The sequence below is a fragment of the Phocoena phocoena genome, chromosome 2, assembly GCF_963924675.1.
Source record: "Phocoena phocoena chromosome 2, mPhoPho1.1, whole genome shotgun sequence".
Lineage (NCBI taxonomy): Eukaryota > Metazoa > Chordata > Mammalia > Artiodactyla > Phocoenidae > Phocoena > Phocoena phocoena.
Window position 1 is genome coordinate 172,627,375 of NC_089220.1, and position 26,909 is coordinate 172,654,283.

Below are 26,909 nucleotides of genomic sequence, written 5' to 3' on the forward strand. Positions count from 1 at the left end.
TGCTACATTCCTTAGATCATGATGGCAAATTCAACTTACAACAAGAAGCTGAAAAGGAAGACAAAAGCAAGCTCTGAAGATAGCAAACTACAGGTAGGTATGTACAAATGAAAAAGGGACAGTGAGTTTTGTCTTTCAGAAGGAAGTAGAATTAAAGATAATTAAATAATGTGCACCTACACTTTCTATGGCATACCGATGGAGAGGTAATCAAGAATTAGGATTACTATTTCTGAGATTTTCTTCGGACTGTTGTAGAAGGTAAATGATGATAATTTGGTCTAAAATATTATACACATTTGTTTAGATAAAATAAAGGAATGTTTAAAAAATTGAAATTAAGTAAAACATTCAATATTTTAAACAGGGCAGAATTAGAATCATCATTTTAGAAATAGGAAGAATTATTTTAAAAAAGTAAAATGATAGATTCATAAAGCAACTTCTTTAATTAACATACACAACATACAGTTTCTCAAGTTCATATAGTACACCTGTTATGACACTTTACAAAATATTCATGTAGACATTAAAATTCTAATGTTCCTAAATTTGTCTATACCATAATATTATAAAGGGGATATTTTACATATATATTTAACAATTTCATATAAAAAGATATTCCCCTAAAGGATAACAATAATTTTCACCTTACAAAACACAGTAATATAAACTTAAGGAAACAAAACGGCATTTTCCTGATAAATCCAAATTCTTATTAACGAGAGAATAAGATAATTTAGTTGAATTTTGTCAAAATTAATTCAAAAAAGAATTTCAGAATTATTATTTGGATATAATGGAACACTGCCACCATCTTTCAGAGTTACTTAAAAATTATTCACATAGGATTTTGATTAGTTGAGCTACTACATGCACATTGAGACTATTTCCAAGTAGACGATAACGCTGTTTGACTGTTGTCTTCTCAGGAAATCCTAGAAAAAGAAAGGTAACAATTTATAATACAGTCACTTGCAATATTAACTTCCAGAGATAAAAGGATGTATTCTTTAGTAAAAGCAGCGTGGTTATTTACATAAATAAGTCCCTAAGGTCTCCATGAAGTTCAATTAACAAGTGAGAATTTGGAGCCAAAAATATTATATAACATTTCATTGCTTACACAATGTGATATTATCATATCACTTATCATATTTGCTCAGTACACACATGTACACACATAACATCCACAGAACTAATAGAAATCTGAGCACTAGTACATTTTAGGAAAAGCAGTGGCTACCATTATTTCAGTTATTTAATAACAGCCTTCAGGAGACAGAATTCACATACTATAAAATGCAGTTTTTCTTTTAAAGGGAGACTTATTTATTTATTTATCCATTCATTCATTTATGACTATGCCGCATGGCTTGTGGGATCTTAGTTCCCCAATCAGGGATTGAACCTGGGCCCTCGGCAATGAGACGAGGAGTCCTAACTGCTGGACCACTGGGGAATTCCCTAAAATGCACCTTTTTAAAGGGTACAATTCAGTGGTTTTTAGTATAGTTGCAGAGTTTTGCATACATCCCCACTATTTAATGTTAGAACAGCTTCATCACCTCAGAAAGAAAGCTGGCCCACAGCTAACATCATACTCAATAATGAAAGCTAAAAATTTTCCTCAAGATCAGGAACGAGAAAAAGATACCCACTCTTGTCACTTTTATTCAGCATGGTATTAGAGGTCCTAGCCAGAACAATTAGGCAAAAAAAGGAATCTAAATTGGAAAGGAAGAAGTAGAACTATCACCATCTGCAAATTACATGATATTATGCATAGAAAACTCTAAAGACTTCATCAAAACATGGTTAGAATGAATGAATGAAATTGCAGTATACAAAATCAATATATAGAAATCTGCTGATTTCTGTACATTAACAACAAACTATCAGAAGGAGAAAATAAGACAACAATCCCATTTACAGTCACATCAAAAAGAATAAAATACTGAGGAATAAATTTAACCACTGATGAAAAAAATTGAAGACACAAATAAAGGTACTCCATGCTCATGAACTGGAAGAATTAATATTGTTAAAATGTCTATATTATCCAAAGCAACCTACAGATTTAATGCAATCCCTATCAAAATTCCAATGGCATTTATCACAGAAATAGAAACCACATCCTAAAATTCCTATGGCATCACAAAAGATCCCAAGTAGCCAAAGCAACCTTGAGGGAGAACCAATCACGATGCTCCCTGACTTCAGACTACATTACAAAGCTAAAGTAATCAAAACAGTATGACATTAGCATAAAAAGACACAGAAATCAAAGGAACAGAATAGACAGCCTAGAAATAAACCCACACATATGTGGTTAATTAATTTATGACAGGGAGCTGAGAATATACAATGGGGAAAGGAAAGTCTCTTAAATAAATGGTGTTGGGAAAATTGGACAGATACGGGCAAAAGAATGAAACTGTACCACTATTTTACACCATACACAAAAATTAACTCCAAATGAATTAAACACCTGAATGTAAGACCTCAAACCATAAAACTCCTAGAAGAAAACGTAGGTGGTAAATTCCTTGACATCAGTCTTGTCCATGGTTTTTTGGATCTGACTGTAAAAGCAAAGGCAACAAAAGCAAAAATAAACAACTGAGACTACATCAAACTAAAAAACTTCTGCACAGCAAAGGAAATAATGAGCAAAATGAAAAGGCAATCTACTGAACAGGAGAAAATATTTGCAAATCATATATCTGATAAGGGTTTAGTACCCAAATTATATAATGAAGTCATAAAATTCAACAGCAAAACGATAAATAATCAGATTAAAAAATGGGCAGAGGACTTGAATAAAAATTTTTCCAAAGAAGACATACAGATGGCCAATAGGCACATGAAAAGATATTCAACATCACTAATCATCAGGGAAATGCAAATCAAAACCACAATGAGATATTACTTCACATCTGTTATAATGGCTATTATCCAAAAGACAAGAAATAACAAGAGCTGGAAGGAACATGGAGAAAAGGGAACTCTTATGCACTGATGGTGAGAATTTAAATTGGTGCAGCCACTATGGAAAACAGTATGGAGGTTCCTTAAAAAATTAAAAATAGAACAATCATATAATCCACCAATTCCACCCTGGGTATTTAGCCAATGAAAACAAAAATACTAATTAGAAAAGAGACGTGCACCCCCATGTTCATTGCAGCATCATTTACAACAGACAAGATACGGGAACAACCTACGTGTCCATCGATGGGTAAATGAAAAAAGAAAATGCACACACACATACACACACCATGGAATACTACCCAGCCATAAAAAAGAATGAAATGGACCTTGAGGGCATTATACCAAGCGAAGTCAGAGAGACAAATACTGTATGATCTCACTTATATGTGGAATCTAAAAACCAAAGCAAGCAAACAAACAAATTTAAAAAACCAAGGTCATAGATACAGAAAACAGATTGGTGGTTGCACAGGTGGGGGAAAAATGGGTGAAAGGGGTCAAAAGGTACAAACTACCAGTTATAAAAATAAATAAGTCCTGGGGATATATAATGTAGAGCATGGTGACTATAGTTAGCAATACTGTATTGCATATGTGAAAATTGCTAGGAGAGATCTTAACAGTCCTCATCACAAGAAAAAAGAATTTTGTAACGATGTATGGTAATGGATATTAACTAGATTTATTATGGTGGGTGATCATTTTGCAATGTATACAAATGTTGAATCATTATGTTGTAATGTTGTACATCTGAAACTAATACAATGTTATATGCTAATTATATACTTCAATACAAATTTTTTTTAAAAAGAATGCTGGCACCCATTAGCAGTCACTCTCCATGTCCCCTCCCTGCCCCTCAACTACTGATCTACTTTCTGTTCCAGAGATTGCCTATTCTGAACACTTCATACAAACGGAACCATACAATATGCTGTCTTTTGTCTCCGGCTGCTTTCGCGTAGTGCTTTCAAGGTTCATTCATGTTGACTCTGGAATATTTTTTAAAAGCCAAGTATTCTATGTTTAATATCTTAGTCCTTATAATAACATTATGTATTCACAATATTATGTATGTTGTATAATACGACTATAAAATATAGTGTAACTCAAACATCAAGCACATCAGTAAAAATTATCTGATCCGAGGGAAAAAATGGCTCATTCATGTTATAACAGGTACCAATAGTTCATTCTTCTCTCTGTCTGAATAATATTCTATCTTATAGATATACCACATTTTATTTATTCATTCATTCATTAATAGACATCTGGGCTTTTTCCCTACTTCTTGATTATTATAAACATTGATGTTATGAACATGTACGTATGTATGTATGTGTTAAGCTTTTTTCAGTTCTCTTGGATATACACCTAGGGGTGAAATTGTGGGGTCATACAGTAACTCTGTGTCTAACATTTGAGGAACTGCCAGAATGCTTTCTAAGGCAGCGGCACCATTTTATTCCCACCAACAGTGTACAAGGGACCTGATTTCTCCACAATTCGTTAACACTGTTATTGTCTGTCTTTTTGTGAAGTGGTATCTTACTGTGGTTTTGATTTACCTTTCCCTAATATCTAATAATGTTTAACATCTTTTCATGTGCTTATTGGTCATTTATCTATTTTCTTTGGAGAAGTGTCTATTGAAATCCTTTGCCCACTTTTAAATTGGATTATTTTTCTTTTTATTGTTGAGTCATAAGAGTTCTTTATGTATTCTGGATACAAGTCCCTCAGAGTTGCTTTTTTACATTCTGCTTCCAGAAACTGACATTCTCATACTGAAGTTCAATTTGCTTCATTCTTTTGCAAAACAAAATGGCCCACAGATACTACATTTGCTGGAACAAAACCTTGCACATACCACCGTAAAAGACTGTCCATGCGTAAGAGTGGATGCCAGAATCTTAATTACAATTCCAGAATTTCACATTCAGAATCATTTGGCATAGCAATTAAATATAGGAAAAGCAAATCAGGTAATAAAGGAAATAATTGAAGAGCATTAAAAATAGCAAAATTTCAAAACCTGATAAAGTTGCTTCATCAACACTAGACATTATACTTACTGCAATAAAATAACAGTGATTACCATAATAAAATGATATTTGCAATTGAGCATGATCATAAAATTGCTATTATAAAGATAATATGTCTTAGGCAAGCACATTAGTCATCTCAAATTATTTACTTCAAAGTAGCCAGAGGCAGAAATACCTACAAACTTTTAGACTACCCCTAGGACGATGCCTTGAGATACCAAGATTATATCAGAGGGGAAGAGATGTCTGAAAACAAGTCAGATTTGTAAAAATTATATATATATACACATACATATATACACATATATACATATGCATGTGTGTATTTTATACATAGATATTAAAATCTAAACTCACTTGTGCAAAGAATTACATAATTTTGTAAAGTTAAAAGGTGACTTTTTAAAAACTTAGGTACATTAAAAATAATAATCCTCAAAAGCAAAGAAACCTAGAATTAACAAGGTCAAGAGAACAGCTTTTATTCAGTAAGTGTCGGTTAGTGTCTGTCTCTTCCAAAGCCTGCTGTCTCATGAATGCGTGCCACTGGCCACAGAGAGAACCAGGGCAAAATGTGTGGGAGAATCAATGCAAATCCATCATGGCCGGTGGACAAGCAACGCAAAGAATGCCCATTTTGGACCCAGGGTCCGTGACGTCAGAGGCACACGTGCAGGACAGTTATGTCACAGGGCTGCTCAGTGGTGACAGGAGGGCACTGACTATACACATATGTCACATATTAAAATACGGTAAAGCAATGAAAAAGGCTTTCTCGCATGTATTATATATATGTTTTCAGAGAACTTCGAAAAATCCTATTTTACCCCTTAGATATTTTTAAATACTGAGAAAAAATATTTATAAAGTAAAGGCTAAAACACCTATCATTTAAAATATAAAAGCACGAATTTTATATTATGTGTCAGATAGGTTGCAAGCATGTGACATACGTTAACTCACTTAACTGTTACAACAGCCCTATAAAGTCGGTGCTATAATTATCCCCATTTTACAGATGCATAAACTACGGCAGAGAGCGGCTTCAGTAGGGCTAGGGTTCACACTCGGTCAGTCTGACTCTGGGGTATGTGCTAAATTTCACTATTACCAAAGTGATTGCTACTGCTTGAAAAAATAAGCACTCAAATAAAACTTAGAAATTAGTTGCTGTTCGACAGTAAATCTCTTTTCTCTCTGTAGTAGTACAGAAAATACCTTCGATTGCTCATCCTAAAATATGAAAAAAAAAAAAAAAGTAACCACGACAGTAGACTGGGAATTAAATTCCTGAGTCCAATTCTCAGTTCTTTGTTTTACTGATGTTCTCACTCACTTTGTGACATAAACTAAGACACGGAAAGTCTGTGTTTTCTTAAAAAACACTCCCCGGGATGTTTCAAACTGAATGAGATCACCAAAAAAAGTCAGAGTACAAAATAAACCTGTTTGCTTTGACTATGCTTGGAGAATCAATTACCAAGAGGGTAGTCAAATCCTGTTGGCAGTTTGTTCCCAGTGTACAAAAAGATGCTTTCCAAACCTCAACTGTAAATCCATTATTTAGATTTTAAAACATGGTCTATTTAACCCATGATGTTCTTCAAGAATAGGACTGTATTAATATTACAACATTAGATTTAGCAAAGTTTGGCTTTTCTGCATTCAAGCTCCCAATCAGTTATCAAAAGCACGTTTCCTCCTTGTGCAGCCCTGGAAGCATGTGAGGGAGGTCTGTGTCTCTCCCTTCCCAGGAGCCAGGTACTAGGAACACACCCACCGCAGCCCAGGAAACCGATGGCATCCACACAGCAAGAGCAGCAGCGCCAAGGAAGGGGGACCAGGGAGGGGCGGGGTGCTCTAAGAGGCAAAGGCGCTGTGTCCAGTCTCTTAATAGCAACAATCCCTGGCTTTCCTCACTACTTGTCTTTCTCCCTTGGCAGCGGTATCTTCATTTTCCTTCCTGAGAGTCCGTCTTCAGATTCCCTAACTTCGTGTCAGTTCTGGCATCTGTGCTCCTGAGTCACCCTTACTTTCCATTAGGAAAGTTCCTTTCTAGACCACCTCTCCGCTTTTTCTTTTCTCCACTGAAACCTTGTAGGGAAGGAATCAATTCTATCAATTATATAATTGATAAGAGTGCTATCTCCAAGGAGTAGGAGTACAAATGCATACCACCCCACCACACAAAAATAAACTCCTCAATTGCCTGTTAATTTCTTCATTAAAACAAAGACAATTCTACGCATTCTTTCATAAGATCTAGTGTGAGGTTATTCGAATAGTACTCCTAGAAGCAAAAAAATAAATTCGAGAAAGAGATGCTATGGACAACCATCTGTGGGGAGAAGTGAGGAATTGCTGATTTGGCCCTTCTGTTCCTGCAAAGCACCTGGAACCACTACTGGAGTGAAGGAGAAGGGGAACTGAGTCTGAAGGGAATGGACTAGGGCAGGTTATGAAGAAAGCAGACACAGGAGGGAAGGAAGATGTCAAAGATGGCACAATCAGGAAAGGAAGCGCTCTCACATCCGTCTGGGCAAGGGTTTATTCATAAACTATGCACGAGTCCCTAATGAATTTTGAGACCTTTAATCAGTGAAAGCTGGGGTCTGCATGTATCCCACATACCGAACTCTGGAGGAAATCCAAGGAGATTTGCTATTTCTTTAGGAGTGAAAAATCGAAGTTGAAGCATTAACAATCTTGTTATCTTTTCTTCTTGTGACAAATTGGTAAGGGATCTGTAGATATTCTCAACCTGTAGGAAAACATCCAAAATAACTAATAGAGTGCAATTAGACTTGTTAAGATAATATCGTCTATTGTGAGACAGTTTCAAAACGACGGACGCATAGTCTTCTGTAACACATGGCACCACCGGGTAAAAACATCTCTGTGCAATGAACTGTGTAACTGGCTCATCAGGGGCCAGGTAAACTCAGAAAACAAACGAAACCTTAATGCCGAATAGATCAGGATACTCTCAGGGTATCTGTCATTTTTGGCCCCTCAAAAATAAACAACAACAAAAAAAGAATAGAAATAATAAATGACAATATAACATAAAAGAAATGTAGTGAAAGATACAAAAAAGAAACTTGGTCAACCAATAAGTCGATTTTACAAAGCAAATAAGCAGCCATTAAAATGTTTACTGTTTATGACCAATTTTATCAAATTAAGGTATTTTCTTAAAATGATAAAATATATTTAATAAATATGACTTCTCAAATCCAGACATCCGTTTGTCTCTGATAGGGTTTTTAGCAAGGGTCAATTTTATTAACAGTAAGAGTTTAAATCAGCATAAAAGAAGACAATGTGATTTCACTTCAAAATTATTCAGAAGTATATAAAACTTGCAATATATCAAGCTTGTATTCAACCATGATACCGTAAAGAATTAGCAATAGAAGTATTAATAAAAAGCCTTCCTAAAATATAGATTTTTTTCCCTAACAGGCATTTTTATAGTATGTGCTCCAAAGGAAGGCTCCGATACTAAGATATTTGCGCATAATTTTAGAGAACATTAGGTGCCGTCCTCTGCACTTCAAATTACTCTTTATGGAACAGAAAGAAAAACAAAAGGTAAGAAGAAAAACAAGAAAGTAAAAACATAAAACACTTTTTGTACATATACTCATATCTAGCAACAAGAAGATTTATTCTATAGTAAATAATTATTATATACACATATTCATTCCAGTTGAACATGTAAACTTATTTTAACATTCTCAAATTTTAAGTATTAAAGATAATTTCATTTAAAATAATTTTCAAATATTTTAGTTCTGCAGCATGCGTACTACCTGCACATCCTCTGTAGTCTGCAACACAGATCCTGTCCCTTCGAGGTAGCGTCCGTAACTAAAAAATTAACACAAATAGTTTGTAGCATCTAATATATTTGCTAATGCTAAATTTCTTAAATCTTTCTTGAATGAATCAATCTTACATAGTTGTTAATACATCCTTCTGAAATATTCTAAATAGTATCACATAAATATGCTTTGTAATTAAAAAACTTACCAGGTGAAAGACATAAGATCAGTCTGTTGAAAATTCTCAGACACTAAACTTGGCATAGTGTTTGTTGCATAAAGACTAGTCTGCATGTACATTATTGTCATTTTTTAAATGTTCATCACATTTAAATGCACAGGAAGTATGCATCTGTTAGGACTTTATATCTAACTGCTATTCAATACTGACATCCCTGCCACATTAGACCAAACGTTATGTAGGTGAATATAAATTGCTGCTCTTTTCTTAGAATGCCTGAACCGTCATTTCTTCTCATGAACCCAAAACCGTACTCTCCAGTCTCATGACAAACTCAGGCCCACCACACGTGCCTCTGCCTCTGACTGTAACACTGTATGTTTTTACTCTTTATCACAAAACAGACTATTGTTAAAAATGTATTAAAAATACCACACACTACAGACATGCAAGGTATTAGTAATATTTCTTTCCCTAAGATCATTGCCAAGCTGGCTGTTTGACATTTTTGTCCTAATAGATGAATTTAAAATAGAAATTAGAGAAAGTCACCATCAAAGAAAAGCTGTTTTCTTATATATCACGTGTGTGTGTGTGTGTGTTTATATTATCTACACTAAAATAGACTTCTACAATAAGGCTTCTTTTATACCATTTTTATAATTATAAAAGAATTTCAAAGTTGTTTTTTATTACAAAATTGATAACTCCTGTTTTATGAGAGTCCTAAACAGAACCTAGCAGACTTGGAAATATACAACAGCTGAGTGAAGTCTTTTAAGGTAATGGAAAGCAATAAACCCATTGCCCTGAAAGTACAAGGGCAGGGTATGATAAAGTCAGGGTGAGCCTGGTACGATTATGTCGGGGGCATAGTGTCTTGTACAAGACAACTAGCTAGTAGGTAAAGAGAGAAGGCTTGAATTCTTTTTAAAGAAGATGTTGGGGGTAGGAGTTTATTAATTAATTTATTTTTGCTGTGTTGGGTCTTCGTTTCTGTGCGAGGGCTTTCTCTAGTTGTGGCAAGCAGGGCCCACTCTTCATCGCGGTGCACGGGCCTCTCACTATCGCGGCCTCTCTTGCTGCGGAGCACAAGCTCCAGACGCGCAGGCTTAGTAGTTGTGGCTCACGGGCCTAGTTGCTCCGCGGCATATGGGATCCTCCCAGACCAGGGCTCGAACTCGTGTCCCCTGCATTAGCAGGCAGATTCTCAACCACTGAGCCACCAGGGAAGCCCGAAGGCTTGAATTTTTAAATCACACAACTACCTATCAAAAGAGCCTCCGTGAAATTAACAAACAGGGGTAGGGATGGATCTTTTACAAATTTTTCTTGAAGGGTCTAATTTCCACCCTTCTTCCTAGGTTTAAAAAAAAAAAGTTGAAAAACACTATTTCTTGAGAAATAATCCAAAGGATGTCCCCTAAATGCCCATCAACAGGTAACCAGTAAGAGAAATTATGATATTCCTATACTATGAACATACGAAAGTTCTTTAAGCACCCATAGGTAATAGTATCCAAATTATACTGCTCAATGAAAAAAAGTACACATAATAATGAATATGGTATGCTACCATTTACTCACAGGAGGGGGTAAAAATATACATGTATATTTAAACACACCTCACATGCAATACCTCTGGAAGACTAGAGAGTAACCTGAAATCATCGGTTGCACGTAGGGAGGGAAACTGGATGAACAAGAGGCAGAATTGGAAGGAAATCTTACAATCTTAGTTCCTTTTGGATTTTGAACTATAAGAATATACTATTAATTCAAAAAACTAAATAAAAGTTAAACATGCTATAATGTGCTCCAGGATATTCAATGTTATTTCTTGATATTAAAATTTAATTTCTTCTTGTACATTGATCATGAAAGTAGACAGAAATTTTTGAGGTACCATAAAAAGAAAGGTGCTAAAAAATTAGCAATTCACCATCTATAGAAACCATGTCTCCACTGTGGGTAATTAAGCTCCTACGAAGGTCACCAAACGATGGCATTGTCTTCTATGAGCACTTTTGTGGGTTCTGCCAGAAGGAATCTTCACTTGTGCATTCTACTGGAACACGCAAGCAGGCGATTAAGGGTGAAAAAAGTCATTCTAGCAGAAACATTTTATAAAATGCTCCTTGTTTTGAGAAGAACTAAGAGAAACAATAGTTACGAAAACCTGGTTATTTTGGATATGCCACGAACAGAGACTCTTTAAAACCTACCCTTTCGTAAAGCACGTGGACCTTCTGGATGTGGGCTTAACAATGTCTAACAGAAGAGCATATCGCAGCAATGACTTTGGCGGTAAAAAGTATGAATTCATGTCAATGTCATCTTCAAGAAAATCTCTTAGCATTGGCACAGAGAGATCACTGTCCTGTTGACGTTTCCTGTCAATTTCTCCTGCAGTTTCAAGCTTAAAAAGAATGGCTTCTTTTCCAGAACATTGTGTGCTGCTATCAGAGCAAATATTTGGCTCAATTTTCTTTTCTTCAATTTTCTTTTCTGAATCTATCGCATGTTTTTGTGGATGTTCAGATTCAGTTTGGGGGAACTCCATCAGTACCTGGCATTAAGTAAAAATACACAAACTCTCAAAAGCTTTCTTAAAAATAAAAGACATATTAATAACATCCACTCAACATTATGTAAAAAAATTCTTTAGCTTTTACTGAGTTGCCATTAAAAAGATAGAAATTGAGGTTTACTAGTATTTATACAAGTCATTACAAGTTTTTCATCATACAGTGACAGGTATCAGGCTATAGATGATTTATTTCCTGAAATTACTGCTTTCTGAATTAATAACACCATTCAACAAAGTAATAGGAAGTATGCTGAATACAGAGACAGCATTATATTTGGAAAAGAAGTTGAAAAAGCAACAGGAACATTTCCAGAAAATGTGTTTTTGATCAAAGTTTGCCATTCCCCTTCAATTAAAAAAAAAAAAACTAGGACATACCTATGATCTAAAGGAAAATTAGTAATTAAAAATGAAAAGCACTCTTCACCCTGAAAGGTTATTTCTATCCCTGAGTCCCACAGGAAAAACTGGTTCCTGAAAAACAGGTAACCATTTATCAAGTCCTATTTTGGGAAAGAAAAAACAGTTCCAGGAATTTTTAATGATGAAGTCTTTGTTCACATACTTTACATACCGTTTTTGGAACTGCCCACTATTAAAGGGAGATATATTGCTATTTTATTATATAACATAGTATTGTATAATACTGGTATTGTATTACGGGGATTTCAAATGATACTACTGAAGCCCTGTTAGTAGGACACAACTTTTGAGTTCTTACCTGTGAGGGTTATAGAGAGCTTCACTGGACCACTGAAACTCTGTTATCCACACCAATTTTCAGCAGAAGCATATAAAATTGCTAGCATGATGAGAGATCCTATAGATAGCAATTGAGCATTCTATTCTAGCTTGTGCTAATCATTACCATTTTTTAATCAATTAAGGCTAAATAGCATAGATTTCAAATAAAATGCAACTGATGTGTGAAAATACTCAAGCCATTTTTAAGGGAGTATACTATTTTATCAAAAGTAGTCAATGGCTTCTATGGAGGGAGAAAAATAAAAGATGCAAAAGAGTCAATGGTCAGAAGAGAAATTATAGGGGGAAAAGAAGGATAACAACACTAATGGTAATTTTTTTTTACTTTTAACTTATTTTCTTTTCTAATGATGAAAGAAAAGTTTCTGGTTTTGTTTCAAGCAATTAAAGTGGCATCAGGAGGGTGAAAAGGCCTACAAGACAGACCTCAGGCACAGTCTATATTACAGGCACGAGAGGACACACATAAACCTCTGTAAACATACTCCAATAAAGATGTTAAAAAAAAAAAAAAAAACCTCCGCAAAGTAGTTCCTGAAAATAAATTAGCAGACTGAGATATATTTACAACAGATAAATAATAATGATGATGATGATAACAACAATACCTGACCAGGGGCTTGAAAAGGGAACGGCACTGACTGAAGCTTTGCAATAAGGAAATACCGTAGCCTTGAATTTGGAATGCCAAGCTGCAAGCACAACAGGGCAGTTAGCTGCTATAGGATATTAAAGAGATCTGTGTCAACTTTTAGCACCTAGTAAAAAAACTCATACAGTTATACATTAGTTTCTGCCAGACAAAATTCTATTAGCGATTTGTGGAAGACTTTTCTGTGGCAAATTCTTAAACCTTTTAAACTGTCACTCTGTACCTTGATTTGAATGAAATAAAGATGGAATCAGATGAATCATATGTCTATGAGTCACTTTCATTTTATATTTCCCAGGTAAAAAGTCAAACAGACATTCTTACATTCATTATGAATAGTATAGTAATCATAAAAAAACAAAATTCACATATAGCTATAAAATTCAGATAGAGAAAGTAATAACCATGTCAGAACTAACTGCAAGATTTACCTATAATATTATCCAAAATGGAGCCATTCTTTTTACTGAATCAAATTCCCTTTGGGAAAATTTATATAAGAATTTACAATTGCAGTACTTACAGAGGTTGGAGACAACAGAAATTCTTGGTACTGAAAGCCACAATTTCCTATTGTTTGTATTAACAGGTCTCTGAAAGGCAAAGGAAAAGAAAAAAGTTCTCACTCTATAGTTCAAAATAGGGTTCTTATATAAAATATTATACATAAAACGTCATTTTACATGAAAACTGTACCTCCACTTAACTTGTTTAGAAAAAGGATAATCCTAGGTCTTTTTTAAGTCCAGTACTTGAGAAATTACATTTCTCAAAAAAGAGATAATCCCTATTATAAATAAATAAAGCTACCAGATAATTTATAAAACTGGTGAGTTAGAATCACCAATCCACTCATGATAAGCTTACTATAGGAATGGAACTATATCTGTAGCCAATCAGATGAGGGAACACTGTCATAGACAGCAGGTCAGTCAAGGACTTGGATGCATTCTCTCCAGCTGGGCTACTGTCTGAAAGGGGCCTGACACAGGGCTTGCTTCTTCAACCCAACTGTAGGACAGAAAACGCCTGTCAATAGGACAAATTCTTACCGAAAACATTCCTACTTCTAAAGAAACAGGCACCAATGTAAGCAGCTAAAATTGAGAAATCATTCCGGAAAAATTCAAACATATCAAAATGGGAAAGAATCAGTTGAACCTAACTTTGTGATACTTCACGTTACTAACTATTCAAAATCAATATTAATGAGTAAACTTCATAACATATATAGAATGTCGGAATATACACATTTATTTTTAAGATCTTCATTTCATAACAGCGCCTATTATAAAATATACCAAGTCTAAGATGAACACAGGACAAATACATTTTTTTACCTTGTAGAAGATACTTCAAAACCTTTAACATTTTCTAAAAGAATATACTTTGGTAATTTTTGTAACCTAGAACAAAACAAAAACAAATAGAATTCTAAATATCTCATTACTAAGAAGAAGTAAAGAAAATCCTTACTTGTGGGAAATATGAGGTAAGTAATTGTCCAAACTCTTTTCATAAAAGAATTTTATAAGGGATGGAGGCAACTCATATTTTTTTCCTTTCCCCCATAAACAAGGCACACCTGATAAAGTTAACATTTGAAATGTTCATTTCCATTGAAGTTTAATGAAAACATGGGTTTGCACAGCTCAAAGGGCTGACATTTCCACAGAATGGAGGCTTCTAGGGTTAGCAGCACAAGTTTCCGGGCCATGGGCGACAGCATTCACTAACATCAGCATCATTTGCACAAATACTGTGAGCAGACGCAACAGAATTCAGCTATTAGGCTGTAACGCCCTGGCACTCACTTTTAGCGGCAACTGTGGAACCGACAAACATTTGCAGTTACTCTATCAGTCAGGACAGAAGATAAATGACTCGCACAGAATCTGTATAAGATGCTAATCTCTATAAAATGACAAACACCACGTTCTTCCAGAGGTAAAGTTTTACCTTTAAGGTAAGCCTGTACAGGAATTTAAGTCTTTACCTTGGGAGAATGTCTAGAATATGTAAGAAGCTATTTGTCCTTGGATCAGTCACATCACCTTGCAGGCCGATTCTAAAAGGGTAAGGAAAGTAAATAAGTTCAGCAAGAATCTTACATAAAGATATCAAATCACTTTTAAAAAGTCAAAACAGAGAACTAAAATTAGTTGGTCCTCACAAAAAATATGATCATCTCTGTTGCTATAGAGAACAAAAATATATTTTTTCATTTAATTTAAAAAAGCTTTGCATGTCTAATAAGTACACTTATTATCAATACAAGATAATATGTTCAAATGACCCGCATGAGGCAAAGAAGAACAAGAAGTCCACAAAGAATAAAATCAATTACCCTCTTAAAATCACTGTGTTCAGGAAAGACACACACACCCACACACACAATCAGCTGATGTCTCACCTGCCCCAGGTGAGACAACAAAAGTTCAGATGAATGAGCTGGTTGGGCAGGGTGGCAGTGCAGAGTTGATGGCATTGGTAACTAATCACCAGCTAAGCAGATGAAGGACGCAGGTAAAACTAGAACTATCTTGCCCAATGTAAACAGGAGAGACTGAAGCTGAAGGCTTGATTCTACACGAAGGAGTTGCAACTTGGCTAGACTAAGTAAGTCAAAACAGGTCACGTGAACAGACAGAATTTGGACTAGCAGTTCAATCTTGCAAGTAACATTCGATATGATCAAGAAGCAAGCAGAAAAGAAGACTTATATTGGGCCTGAGTTGTAGCAACAGAGGACTAGGGTTTAAGGCCTTGCTACTTACTAGCTTGGTGGTCTAAAATAAGTTACTTGACATCAGTTATCAGTTTCCTCACACCTGACAGCAGGACCAAAATCATCAGTGGATCTGAGGCTCAGATGGGAGATTAGAGTGGACTTGAATAGACTCCTCAGAAATCTTGGTTTCCTCTCATTTTGTGCCTTTCCTCTCAGGGTTCCAAAGATGATCATACTACAGGATCAGACACTGCAGCCGTCAGCAGCTGGAGCTGGGCTAATACAGAGTGGGAGCAGCAGTAGGGAAGACACAGGGGCCCCACTGCAGTGATATCTGAGGCGTCACAGCACTGCGGCTGCATTCTGTCCTGAACCTCCCACTTACTGTGGTTAAAAAGGCCATGATACACTTGCATAGGCTCGGAGCCATCTTTACGCGGAAGGTCCGCCTTCACTGATAAATTCCCAACCTGCTTTCAGACACAATACAGATATCACCTCTAAAAGAATTCATCCCTCCTGGTATATGCAGCAACATAACACCTCTCTCCTCCATGCTCTCATGGCAGTTTCAACATTCATTTATTATATACCTTAAATCACATTATAAGATAATTATTTGTCATTCATTCCCCATGGACTGTAAGTTCTATAAGGATGGGAACTACAGCATCAAAAGCAATACCTCACGTGTAGGTGCACAATAAATCCCTGGGGAATTAATTTCCTAGAAAGCTTGAAATAAATCAAAACTTGGATGGAAATTCAGCATGAGAATATTTATTTAAATTAGAATTTTTACTACATGTTATATCCCATTTAAAATCACATTATGTGTTTAAATGGGACTATATATTAATAGTCCTATATATTAATAGGACTATAAAAAAATCAAAAAGTCCTGGCTCTGACATTTTCTAATTGTATGGCCTTGGGAAAGTTACATAACCTTTCTATGCCTCAGTTACTCACCTGTAAAATATTAATGTGCATCCCATAAGCTTGTTATATTAAATGACATACTCCAGTAAGACACTCAGAGGGTTATCGCTATTATCATTATTACTTAAAATAATTGAAATATTATTATTTAAAGTATCTAAATGAAGAGGGATTAGTCAAGATTTTCTCTAAAATACAATTCCCTGAAATACATAGCCAAATAAACACCATATAATAAAAAGCTGTCTTGGAACACAGCTTTAAAAAGTCATTTTATTAATTGTATGTATTATTAAATGTACCTATCAATTTTGAGAAATTTAAAATTCACAAATGCATTCTTTTTTTTTTTATTTTTTACAAATGCATTCTTGACTAGCCTTAAAATTTTACAGGTAAGTAATTTAGGATTTGAATATTAACTATGGAAATTTACTTCGATTAATCAGTGTTCGGAAGATATTCCTGAATGCTCATTAGTTTAAATAATTTAAGGTAATTTGGGTCAGAAATAAATACTGTTTCTTTGGTAGGTATTAAGGAGGTACCATATAGTCTCTGCATACCTACTACTGACCAAATTACTGTGTTCACCTGGCAGTAACTGCTATTTTCTTTATGATTAATGCTGAATTATAAATGTGTGTAGAGAAAAGGAATTATTGATGAAAAATTTCAAGACTAGGGAAATGCAGCTGATGGACTTCAAAGTGTCTGTGCTTGAAATTACAGTGTGATTTGATTGAACGAGTCCTTCAAAAGTACTCTTCCTAACAGAGAAATATTTATTATACATACCTTGTGAATGGCTGACAGGGAGGGCTCATTAAAATCATATTGAAAGATAATCTGTCAAACTCTTCTAGTGTAATACCCTAAGGAACGAACATGTGGGGGGAAAGAAAAAATATAAAAACATGCGTAGAAGGGGGCAGAGGAAAAATGCTAAGTAATTACCAGTAAATACATCAGAAATTGTGACACTTAACTTTATTTATAACACTTAAAAGTTTATAAAACACCTACTACTTTTTAAATAAACTTTAGTTAAACTAACTTTCCAAAGCAATTTTGTGAAGAAAGTCGAGCAGTAAGCTGAAGCTATGAAAAATTAAGTGACTTCCCCCAAACTCGAGAGCCAGCCAAAGCAGAGCTGGAAAGCTAGTTTCCTAGATGCTAAGTAAGTATTTTGTGCCTCTATGACACCTCAAGTCTAAGACTGCTGTGATTTCTGGAATCAAACATGGAAAACTTTATTTTATAATTAATGATTTGCAGCAAAGGATCTAGGGAATTTTTTAATACGTCTCTATTAATATTATTTATTTAGAAAACGTGATGTATTGACCAGTCACCATCCCTTTCATGTGTGTCTCTGTCAATATATCACCAAATGGAAAAAGGTCCCATTTTCAGGTATCCACAATTACTATACTGTTTTACAGTTGTGGGTAGTCAAAGGACCTCAAAAGATTGTAGATAAGATTAATCAAAATAATCCCTATTGGGCTAAATCGTTTTTTTTTTGGGGGGGGGCTAAATAGTTTTAAAATGTACTGTTTTGCTCCTATTTTATATACACTATCAGAAGACAAACATAGAGAAATACAACTCATGGGTTTGCCAATTCTCATTAAGCTCTCTTAGTGTACACTCTTACCCAGGAATTAAAAGCCATAAGCCCAGAATCACAACATTCCTAATTACAACACATTTCTAAGAAGTTTGAGTTCATGAATAAAGCAGGAAAAGCTTTATTCTGAGTTCTGAAAAGAGTGACTTAATCTGGGGAACACATCAGTTTTCTCTACTGTATTAAAAGTTTGAATGTACATGTCTATCGTTTTTAAATCACAGGGTTTTAAGTAGTTTAAGACATATATGTAAAAAGAAATAAAAATTAAATACTGAAAAGTTCCTAAAGCGCCTCTGGATCCCAGAGTTCTAAAGAAAACAATCTGAAAATCATACACTCAACAGTCTGTCAGGAAACCTGGGGCAGGGCAGTAAGATTAGCACACATACTCAAGTTACACAGCTGGTCCGCACAGGACTATTAGGAAAAGCAACTTATTTATCTCACAACTGATTGTGAACAGATTAAAGCTGAATTCCTAAAATGAAAATAAATATCAAACAACAATCTTTTACATAAGGAGAATCCTTAAGTCTAGAATCTAAAGGAAGTAAACAGAGTTAATGCCTCCAATACTGTTAGACATAAAAAAATGTACAATTTTAAAGGATTCTTGGAAAGAGTGATTTTTTTTTTTACAGTACAACCCAAATGACAGAACAGTTATGCAAAACATAATCGCTCAATTAAACCATTCACAACTGTCTTTAACCTAGCATTCTACGTCAATGAATGTGTTGGGATTCAAGAAAGTAGTTACAGAGATGCATGGATTAACGTTAATCATTTGATATTTTAACACTAATGGAAATCAAATTCTTTTTCCATAAACAGGCCATTCAAGCTAATAAAAACATCCTTGCTTTCAGAGAACATTAGATCCACTCGATGTGGTAACACTGTTTATCGCATGTTGATGAGCAACTTTGTTTGTCCCCCTACTTGTTTTATTACTTCTTTTCTCAAAAAGCTTCCTGGTTATTCTTATACTTAATTTTCATTTAAACTTTAGGAAGACCTTGGTAGATTAGAAAACAACAACTTTGGACTATTTTAGTGAATTTATTATTAATCTAAACAGAAATAAAACTTTGTGGCACAAGGTAAGTCTTCAATAAAAATTTACTGAGTGATATTTCCTACCATTTCCTGCCCTATGAACTCTGATGTTATTTTGTTCATGAATACTCATGACAATTAGATCTTTCTTGATCACTGTACGAATCATTATAAAGTAATTTTATATGACTCGTAAGTGCTTTTTGCTTTCAGACAGATCTTACCTAATACATATCAGTTCTGAAACCCCTGTTATCCTTTGTTATGATTTGCCTGACATTTTTTCATTTTTTAGGCACAATGTGTTATTCATTAAACAAGGTTCATAATTAATCCACCAATATTTCAGAGCATCTACGACACACCAGGCATTGTGCTAGTCTGGGAATACAACAATGAACAAACCAGACAAGGTTTCTGCTCACATATTTATATTGTAGTGTCTAGTAATTTTCCATTTTCTTCAGAGATAAATTACAGATTTTAGTTTTATTACTATTTATCTTTGTAACTGGTGAATCCTGCTCCTGGTTAAAAACCTACATGAGGGACTTCCCTGGAGGTCCAGTGGTTAAGACTTTGCCTTCCAATGTAGGGGATGTGGGTTCAATCCCTGATCAGGGAGCTAAGATCCCATATGCCTTGGGGCCAAAAAACCAAAACAAAACAGAAGAAATATTGTAACAAATTCAACAAAGACAATTTTCAGGCCTGACTATAGGCAACGAGGAGGGCTTCACCCAGCGGGTATCAGGGGAAAGCCACCCTCGCGGCTCCAGACTTGGTGCAAGGCCAGCACCTTGCAGTCTCTGAGGGCAGGGCGGGTGCGAGCTCTCAGGCCCCAGTAGCTCATGCTCTTCGTATATTTGCATTCCTGGGTCTCTTTATCTGAGGCCTTGCACAAAGCCCTCTTCAGGCGCCATCTATTTCTGCCAAGGCCTGCGTCTAGGAGGAAGAGGGGAACCCTTGAAGATACTTCTCCCGCTATGACTAACGCTTGGCCCTTCTCACTCCCAGCCTTCTCACCACTGCCCGCACTCTCTCCCCCAATGCCAGGGGCTCCTCAACAGTGAGCTGACCCCCACGTCTGTGCTGATCACCCCACCTTCCAGCAGGATGCTGTCCCCTGGGGAAACGCAACAGGGGGCGTTGGCGTTTTCTCTGTTTTTTAGAGACTTGCTTTTCCCACCACAGCAAGTAATTAAGGCTTCACTCTTTCATTTTTGCCCTGTTGCTTTAATCAGCTACTCTGATCCCTGACAGCTCAGCTGAGCTCCTGGCAACAACATTAAATAATGTCCTAAAAATCTATAGCTTCATTTATCTTTCAAAGAACAGACATATTTTTTGAGTCTCACTTTTCCTTCCTACTCCAATTATATTATTATTCTTACACTGCAAAGATTTATAACATTCTCACCCTGCTTCCCGACCATTATTTCTTTCCTAACATGGCAGCTTTATTCCTGGGTTCTCCACTTTGATTCATCTCTTGCTTAGTTAGATTAAGTGACTGAGTCATTTTTTCAGTAAGGGTTCATGGGTACTACAGTTCATGAGTTGTTGGAGGTTTTATTTTAGGAATTTTTTTCATCTACTTCTGTTAATATTTTTGTCCTGTTTGTTTTATTTTCTGTTTGCTATTCTGACATGACTTTCATTTCTATAATGGTTTTATTTTTCTCATCTGTTTTTTTTTTCCCAGACCACTGATACTTTTCAAATCTATTGTCTTATTATTGTTTTTTGATCTCATGTATACATTTATTTGAGTTCTTGTTTTAAAGATATTGAGTTTTATTTAAGGTTTCAAGCACATGGAGACATGTTTTTGTAATTTTCTTCTGCTTCTTGATATGATTTTTCTGTGTATATTCTGCCTTTTTGTTTATGTTACTTCCTTTTAAAAGTACTATACTAGGAGAGTCTCAAACTGGCTCCTTTCTAATTATTATTAATTTTTTAATGGAGATCACTTGAATCTAGAAGTTTGCTAAAAAGGTGAAAGAAAGAGCAGTAGCTCTATTCAGGTATTTGTCACCACACTTTCTGGGAAGAACCTACAAAGGCCTTTAACTTAAGACCATGCCTCGGTCCCTAATCCATGTTCTCGCATTTAGGATGAGCAGGAAGTCTGCAGAGGTTGTAATGATGCTTTCAGCCCAGTGAGCTGGAATTTTTTAATGTCTCTTCTTGACTTTGAACAAGCAATTGCTGGGTCTGTTTTGCCTGCTCCCTTGTCCTTCTTTCCTTCTCAATTCTGCACAGGACACAGAGAGGTCTGTATGAAATTCTACCACCCTCATTCACTTGTGTCTCATCACCACTGCATTTGACACTACTCTTCCCAGTTTTCTTTTCTGCTTTGGTTTATGGCTAAATCCTATTTTCATTCATAATGGTTTCCCATCCCCTCTTTTCTTTTCTTTTCTTTTCTTATTTCCATTAGGAAAAGAAACAGAGTTTTAGAAAAGAAATATCTTTTTCATGCCACAATCAGAGGTCCCAAAGAAAACTGTTTACAAGTCCAACTTATGCACTAAATAGTAAGTTCCTGAAGGTAAAGACTATCTCTCAGTCATATCTGTGCTCCCTCTAAGGGCTCAATAACTTGCATGAAGTAAATGTTCAAATGATCAGAATATGTTGCTTCATGAAACTTAAAATCCCTGAAGTCTCTCATTACTCCTAAGTTCTCCATTAACCTTCCACCCCCTTTTTAAACATGACCCCCAAGGTAGTTCTGATATATTTGACCTGGACATGGTACACTCTCTCCACGTCAGAACAGGGTTGAAGAGAACATCCTAGAAGAGACTAAAAGCCGTGGGAAGGTAGACTGTCTTTTGTCTTATAGACACCATTTTAATGAACTGATTCTCTCCTTTCAAATGACCTGGAGGTACCTCCATTCTTCCCTCTCCCTAGTGTTCTTATATCATATGCAGATAATACAATTTACTATCACCTATTAAAACTAGTACTGAAATAGAATTACCACTAGAAAAATGGACACAGATGTATTATTCTAAATGCCCCCAAATTTCTATTGGCATGTAGCTGGGAATGCCAATCAGTCCCCAAATATGTCAAGTATTTCACAGTTTCTCTTAGAAGGTAAAACAGAAAGGAAGGTTAAGTTGGTGAACATAATGGGTGCTTTACTGAGATTTTGTTGTTTTTTTATACTTTGTTTAGTGGGAGAAAACTCTTGCTGAATTGGACATTTGGCTGCATCAACTTTTAAATATTTACACTAAATTTAAATTTAGATTAATTTTTTCTAATAAAATAACTTTTGCTATCATACTCTGTGTCAGAGAAATTCTGGAACCTAAATGCATATCATCTGCCTGTTAGAGTCAATTCAAAGTTACTTTTTTGTAGGTATCTTTCTTCTGACCCCGAATTTATTTTTGCCCTACGTCCATGATGAGACAGGTAGACTGTACGTTGCCATGAAGTTTATGAAATGCATTTGCTACCAGTGACTGGAAAGATGATGATGTCCCCATAGTCCTCCCCTCTATGATGCCCAGGGGGAAAGATATTCTGTTCTCAATACGAAGGATAGATGTTCTTCAATACATAAGTAGATTATTTCTACCTTTTGGATACCCAATCATAGAGCTAGGAAATGTTCTCATTTCATACTGGCTGAAAGAAAACTTAAAACAAATCTGTTGGGTAAACAAAATGTGGTATACCTATATAATGGAATATTACTCAGCCAGTAAAAGAAATGAAGCACTGATTCATGCTACAACATGGATGTATGGAAACATTATGCTAATTGTAAGAATCCAGACCAAAAAAAGCCACATATTATATGATCCCATTTATATGAAATGTCTAGAATAGTCAAATCCATAGAGACAGAAAGTATATTAGTGGTTGCCAGGGGTTGCGGGGAAGGAGAAATGGGGAGTGACTGCTAATGGCTACAGGATTACCTTTTGGGGGATAAAGACATTCTAGAATTAGAAAGTGGTAATGGTTACACAACTTTGTAAGTAAATGAAAACAACAAGAAAACATTGAATTGTAGACTTTAAAACAGTGAACTTCACGGGATATGAATTGTATCTCACTGAAAAAAGCATTTGTGAGACTTTTGCTTCTGCCTGTGAGTTGTGTAAATAAACTAGAAAATTGGGAGAAATGTAATAACTGTTTCCAGATATTGGAATTGGACCACAGACAGAGCAGGACTGCCATTCCTTAGAAAAGGAAAAAAAAAACCTTGAAGATAATTCAACTTTCTGCAGTGAAGGGAAAGGAAATCCAAACGGTACCTGGTAATGTAGATGAGTAGAAGACAGAGGTTGGAGCTCAAGATCAAAGTGACTGGAATTTGCAGAGCAGAGTGCCAGACAAAAAGAAGCTGCACAGGGAAAGAGATGCAGAAATCTGCATAACATTCCCCTTGAGTGTCTTGCTGAGTATCAACCCGTGCATGCATCAGGCAAAATGCCTTGAGGGAGAGCAAAGAAAAACTGCTGGAAAAGGAACAATTACTGGGAAGTTGTAAGCCAAAAAAATTCCCAGATCTCTGGGCAAGCAATCATTTGAGTTAACATCCAGAGTAGCAAGACCTAGTTGAGTACACGGGGCATTTAATAGCAATCTAAGAAAGGCCATATATTAACAGTAAGATTAGACTAGCCTTACAGTAAAAGCTACTCCAGATCCAGTTTGAAATACTTAACAATAAGCCTCAAAAGAATCAAGATGATCTGAAATTAACTGCCTCTGAGGACAATATCCAACAGTCCTTAAAAGATTACAGTAAACTCCAACACTCAAAAATGTAAAACCTACAATGTTAGGCTCCTCATAAAAAATTACTACAATCTAAGAAACATGATAATGTCTTATAGCAATTAAATAAATTAAATTCATAATTAAGAACCTTCCCACAAAGAAAACTCCAGGCCCAGGTGGCTCCACTGATGAAATTCTATCATTTATAGAAGAACTGATACTTGTTCTTCACAAACTGTTACAGAAAATATAAGGCTATGTATAAATATAAAAACCATACAAATACGTTATGAGGAAACTACAAAAGTCACCTACAAAGATAAATGCAAAAATAATTAACAATATTTTAACAAGTGGGATGTAGCATAACATAAAACTGATGGTATATCATGACAAGTAGGATTTATCCCAGGAATGCAATACTGACTTAACATTCAAAAAAGGAATTGATATGATCACCATATTATCAGAATACAAAGGAAATGATATAATCATGTCAAAAGATGCAAAAAAAAAAAAAAGCATTTGACAAAACTCAAAACCTGTTTATAATACAAATTCTCAGAAAACGAAATAAAAGGAAATTTCCTCAACTTGATAAAAGGCATCTATGAAAAATATACGACTAACATCTACAAAATGGTAAATGACTGAATGTTCTCCCCTGAGATCTGGAAGAAGGCAAGGATGTCCACTGTCACACGTTTTATTCAACATTGTAAAGAACGTCCTAGACAATGCAATAAGGCAAGAAAAAAAGTCACACTGGTTGGAAGGGAAAAGTAAAACTCTTTTTTTCTCAGGTAATATAACTGTACATGTTAAAAAATCCTAAAAAATCAATATTAAAGTTACCAGAACTAATAAGTAAATACAGCAAAGTCACAGGATACTAGCTTAATAAGAAAAAATAAGTGTAAGACTAGTATACTAAATATTACAAAATATAGCTGATAAAAATTAAAGAAGACCTAAATAAGTGAAGAGAGATACCATGTTCATGGATTGGAAGACTCTCTTTTATGAAGATATCAGTTCTTCCAAAACCAATGAGTGAAATTCCAATCTACATATCTTTTTTTTTTTGTAGAAATTGGCAAGCTGATTCTGAAATTTACATAGAAGTGTAAATGAGAGTGTAGCCAAAATAATCTTGAAAAAGAAAATCAGAAGTTTGAGAACTTACGTTGCCTGAATTCAATACATATTATAAAGCTATAATAACCAGTTTTATATGCACTTAGGAAAAAAAAGGACCTCTACCTCAGACTACACACAAAAAGTAACTTTAACTGGGTCATAAACCTAAATGTAAAAGCTCAAATTATAAAACTTCTAGAAGAAAACAGGGGAAAAAATGGGGTAAACAAAGATTTCTTAGGACACAAAAAAAAGTGTCCCATAAAAAAAATAAAAAGATAAGTAACTTCTGCACTTTGATGAACACAGTTAAGGAAATGAAAAGACAAGTTACAGATTTGGACAAAATATTTGTCATACATATTTCTGACAAACAACTTGAATCCAGAAAACTTAAACAACTCTTAAAACTAAATGATAATAGCACAAACACACCAAATAAAAACTGGGAAAGAAATTTCATCACGAAAAACATAGAATGGATAATAAGCACATGAAGAAAATACTCAACATTATTAGTCACCAGGGAAATGCAAATTAAAATCACAATACCACTGTATGCGCGCAAAAGCGGCTAATATCTAAAATACTGACAACCGCAATTGTTGGTAGGGATGTGAAACAACTGAAACACTTAAACATTGATTGTGTGACTGTAAAATGGTATGAACATTATGGAAAACAGTTGGCATTTTCTCATAAAGTTAAAGAAATTTGCCATATGATACAGCAATTCTACTCCCAGGTATATATCCACAAGAAGTAAAAACAAAGTCCACACAAAAACTTGTACATGAATATTCATAGCAACTTTTTTATAACAGTCAAAAACTGGAAACAATCTAAATGTCAAACATCGTGTGAATGGATATACATTTTGTAGTATGAAATATTCCACTGTACAGAATATCACTGAACAATAATGAAGAGCCAACTACTTATAGATAACAACAATGTGGGTAAATGCAAAAAAACATTACACTAAACAAGAGAAGTCATACTCAAAAAAATTACACTCAAGATTCTATTTAGGATATGACTAGAACTGGAAAATTTAATCTGTAATGACTGAAAGCAGATCAACGGTTGCCTGGGGTTGGGGTCAGAGACTGAGTAAAACGAGGCATTAAGGAACATTTTAGGGTGTTCCTTAATGGATAGATGTTTTAAGTCTCGATTGTGGTTACACAGTATATATTGGTCAAAACTCAAACTACACACTTACAATGAGGGCAGTTTATTGTATGTAAATTATGGCTTCATGAGAAATTTGTGTGTAAAATTTTTTACGACATGAAATTGGGAGAAAAACACAATTTCATATTATTTTAAAAATAACAAAATTGTTAAACACTTCTGCTGAGTTCATCACAGGTAAAACGGTATCTTTAACTTTGATGGGCTTCAACAAGAAGCATTCAACAAGTAATATCCAATCACTTTTTTTACTCTCTTTTTTTCACTCCTGCTATATATATATTACACATGAGTAATGCTTAAAAATAAAGAATTAAGTAAAGTTTAATATCATTACAGAACAAAGAATTTAGAAGTCAAGCATATTCTTACATTTCAATTCT

At 35.0% G+C, this 26,909-nt stretch overlaps 1 protein-coding gene across 3 annotated transcripts in view; it reads right to left on the minus strand.

Moving 5' to 3' along the window:
• Positions 1-709: 709 nt before the first annotated feature.
• TRDMT1 (tRNA aspartic acid methyltransferase 1) overlaps positions 710-26,909 on the minus strand; it is a 49,897-nt gene continuing 23,697 nt past the window's right edge. Inside the window, exons 3-11 of one of the 3 annotated variants that reach the window (XM_065870899.1) lie at positions 17,529-17,605; positions 15,054-15,125; positions 14,398-14,463; positions 13,581-13,650; positions 13,014-13,097; positions 11,276-11,619; positions 8,858-8,915; positions 7,674-7,803; positions 710-938 (exon numbers count right to left, since the gene is read on the minus strand). In XM_065870899.1, coding sequence (XP_065726971.1) covers positions 838-938; positions 7,674-7,803; positions 8,858-8,915; positions 11,276-11,619; positions 13,014-13,097; positions 13,581-13,650; positions 14,398-14,463; positions 15,054-15,125; positions 17,529-17,605 — 1,002 coding nt within the window. In that variant the 3' untranslated portion in view covers positions 710-837. The remainder of the gene's footprint in view (positions 939-7,673; positions 7,804-8,857; positions 8,916-11,275; positions 11,620-13,013; positions 13,098-13,580; positions 13,651-14,397; positions 14,464-15,053; positions 15,126-17,528; positions 17,606-26,909) is intronic. The other 2 variants (XM_065870900.1, XM_065870901.1) reach the window with 2 other exon arrangements.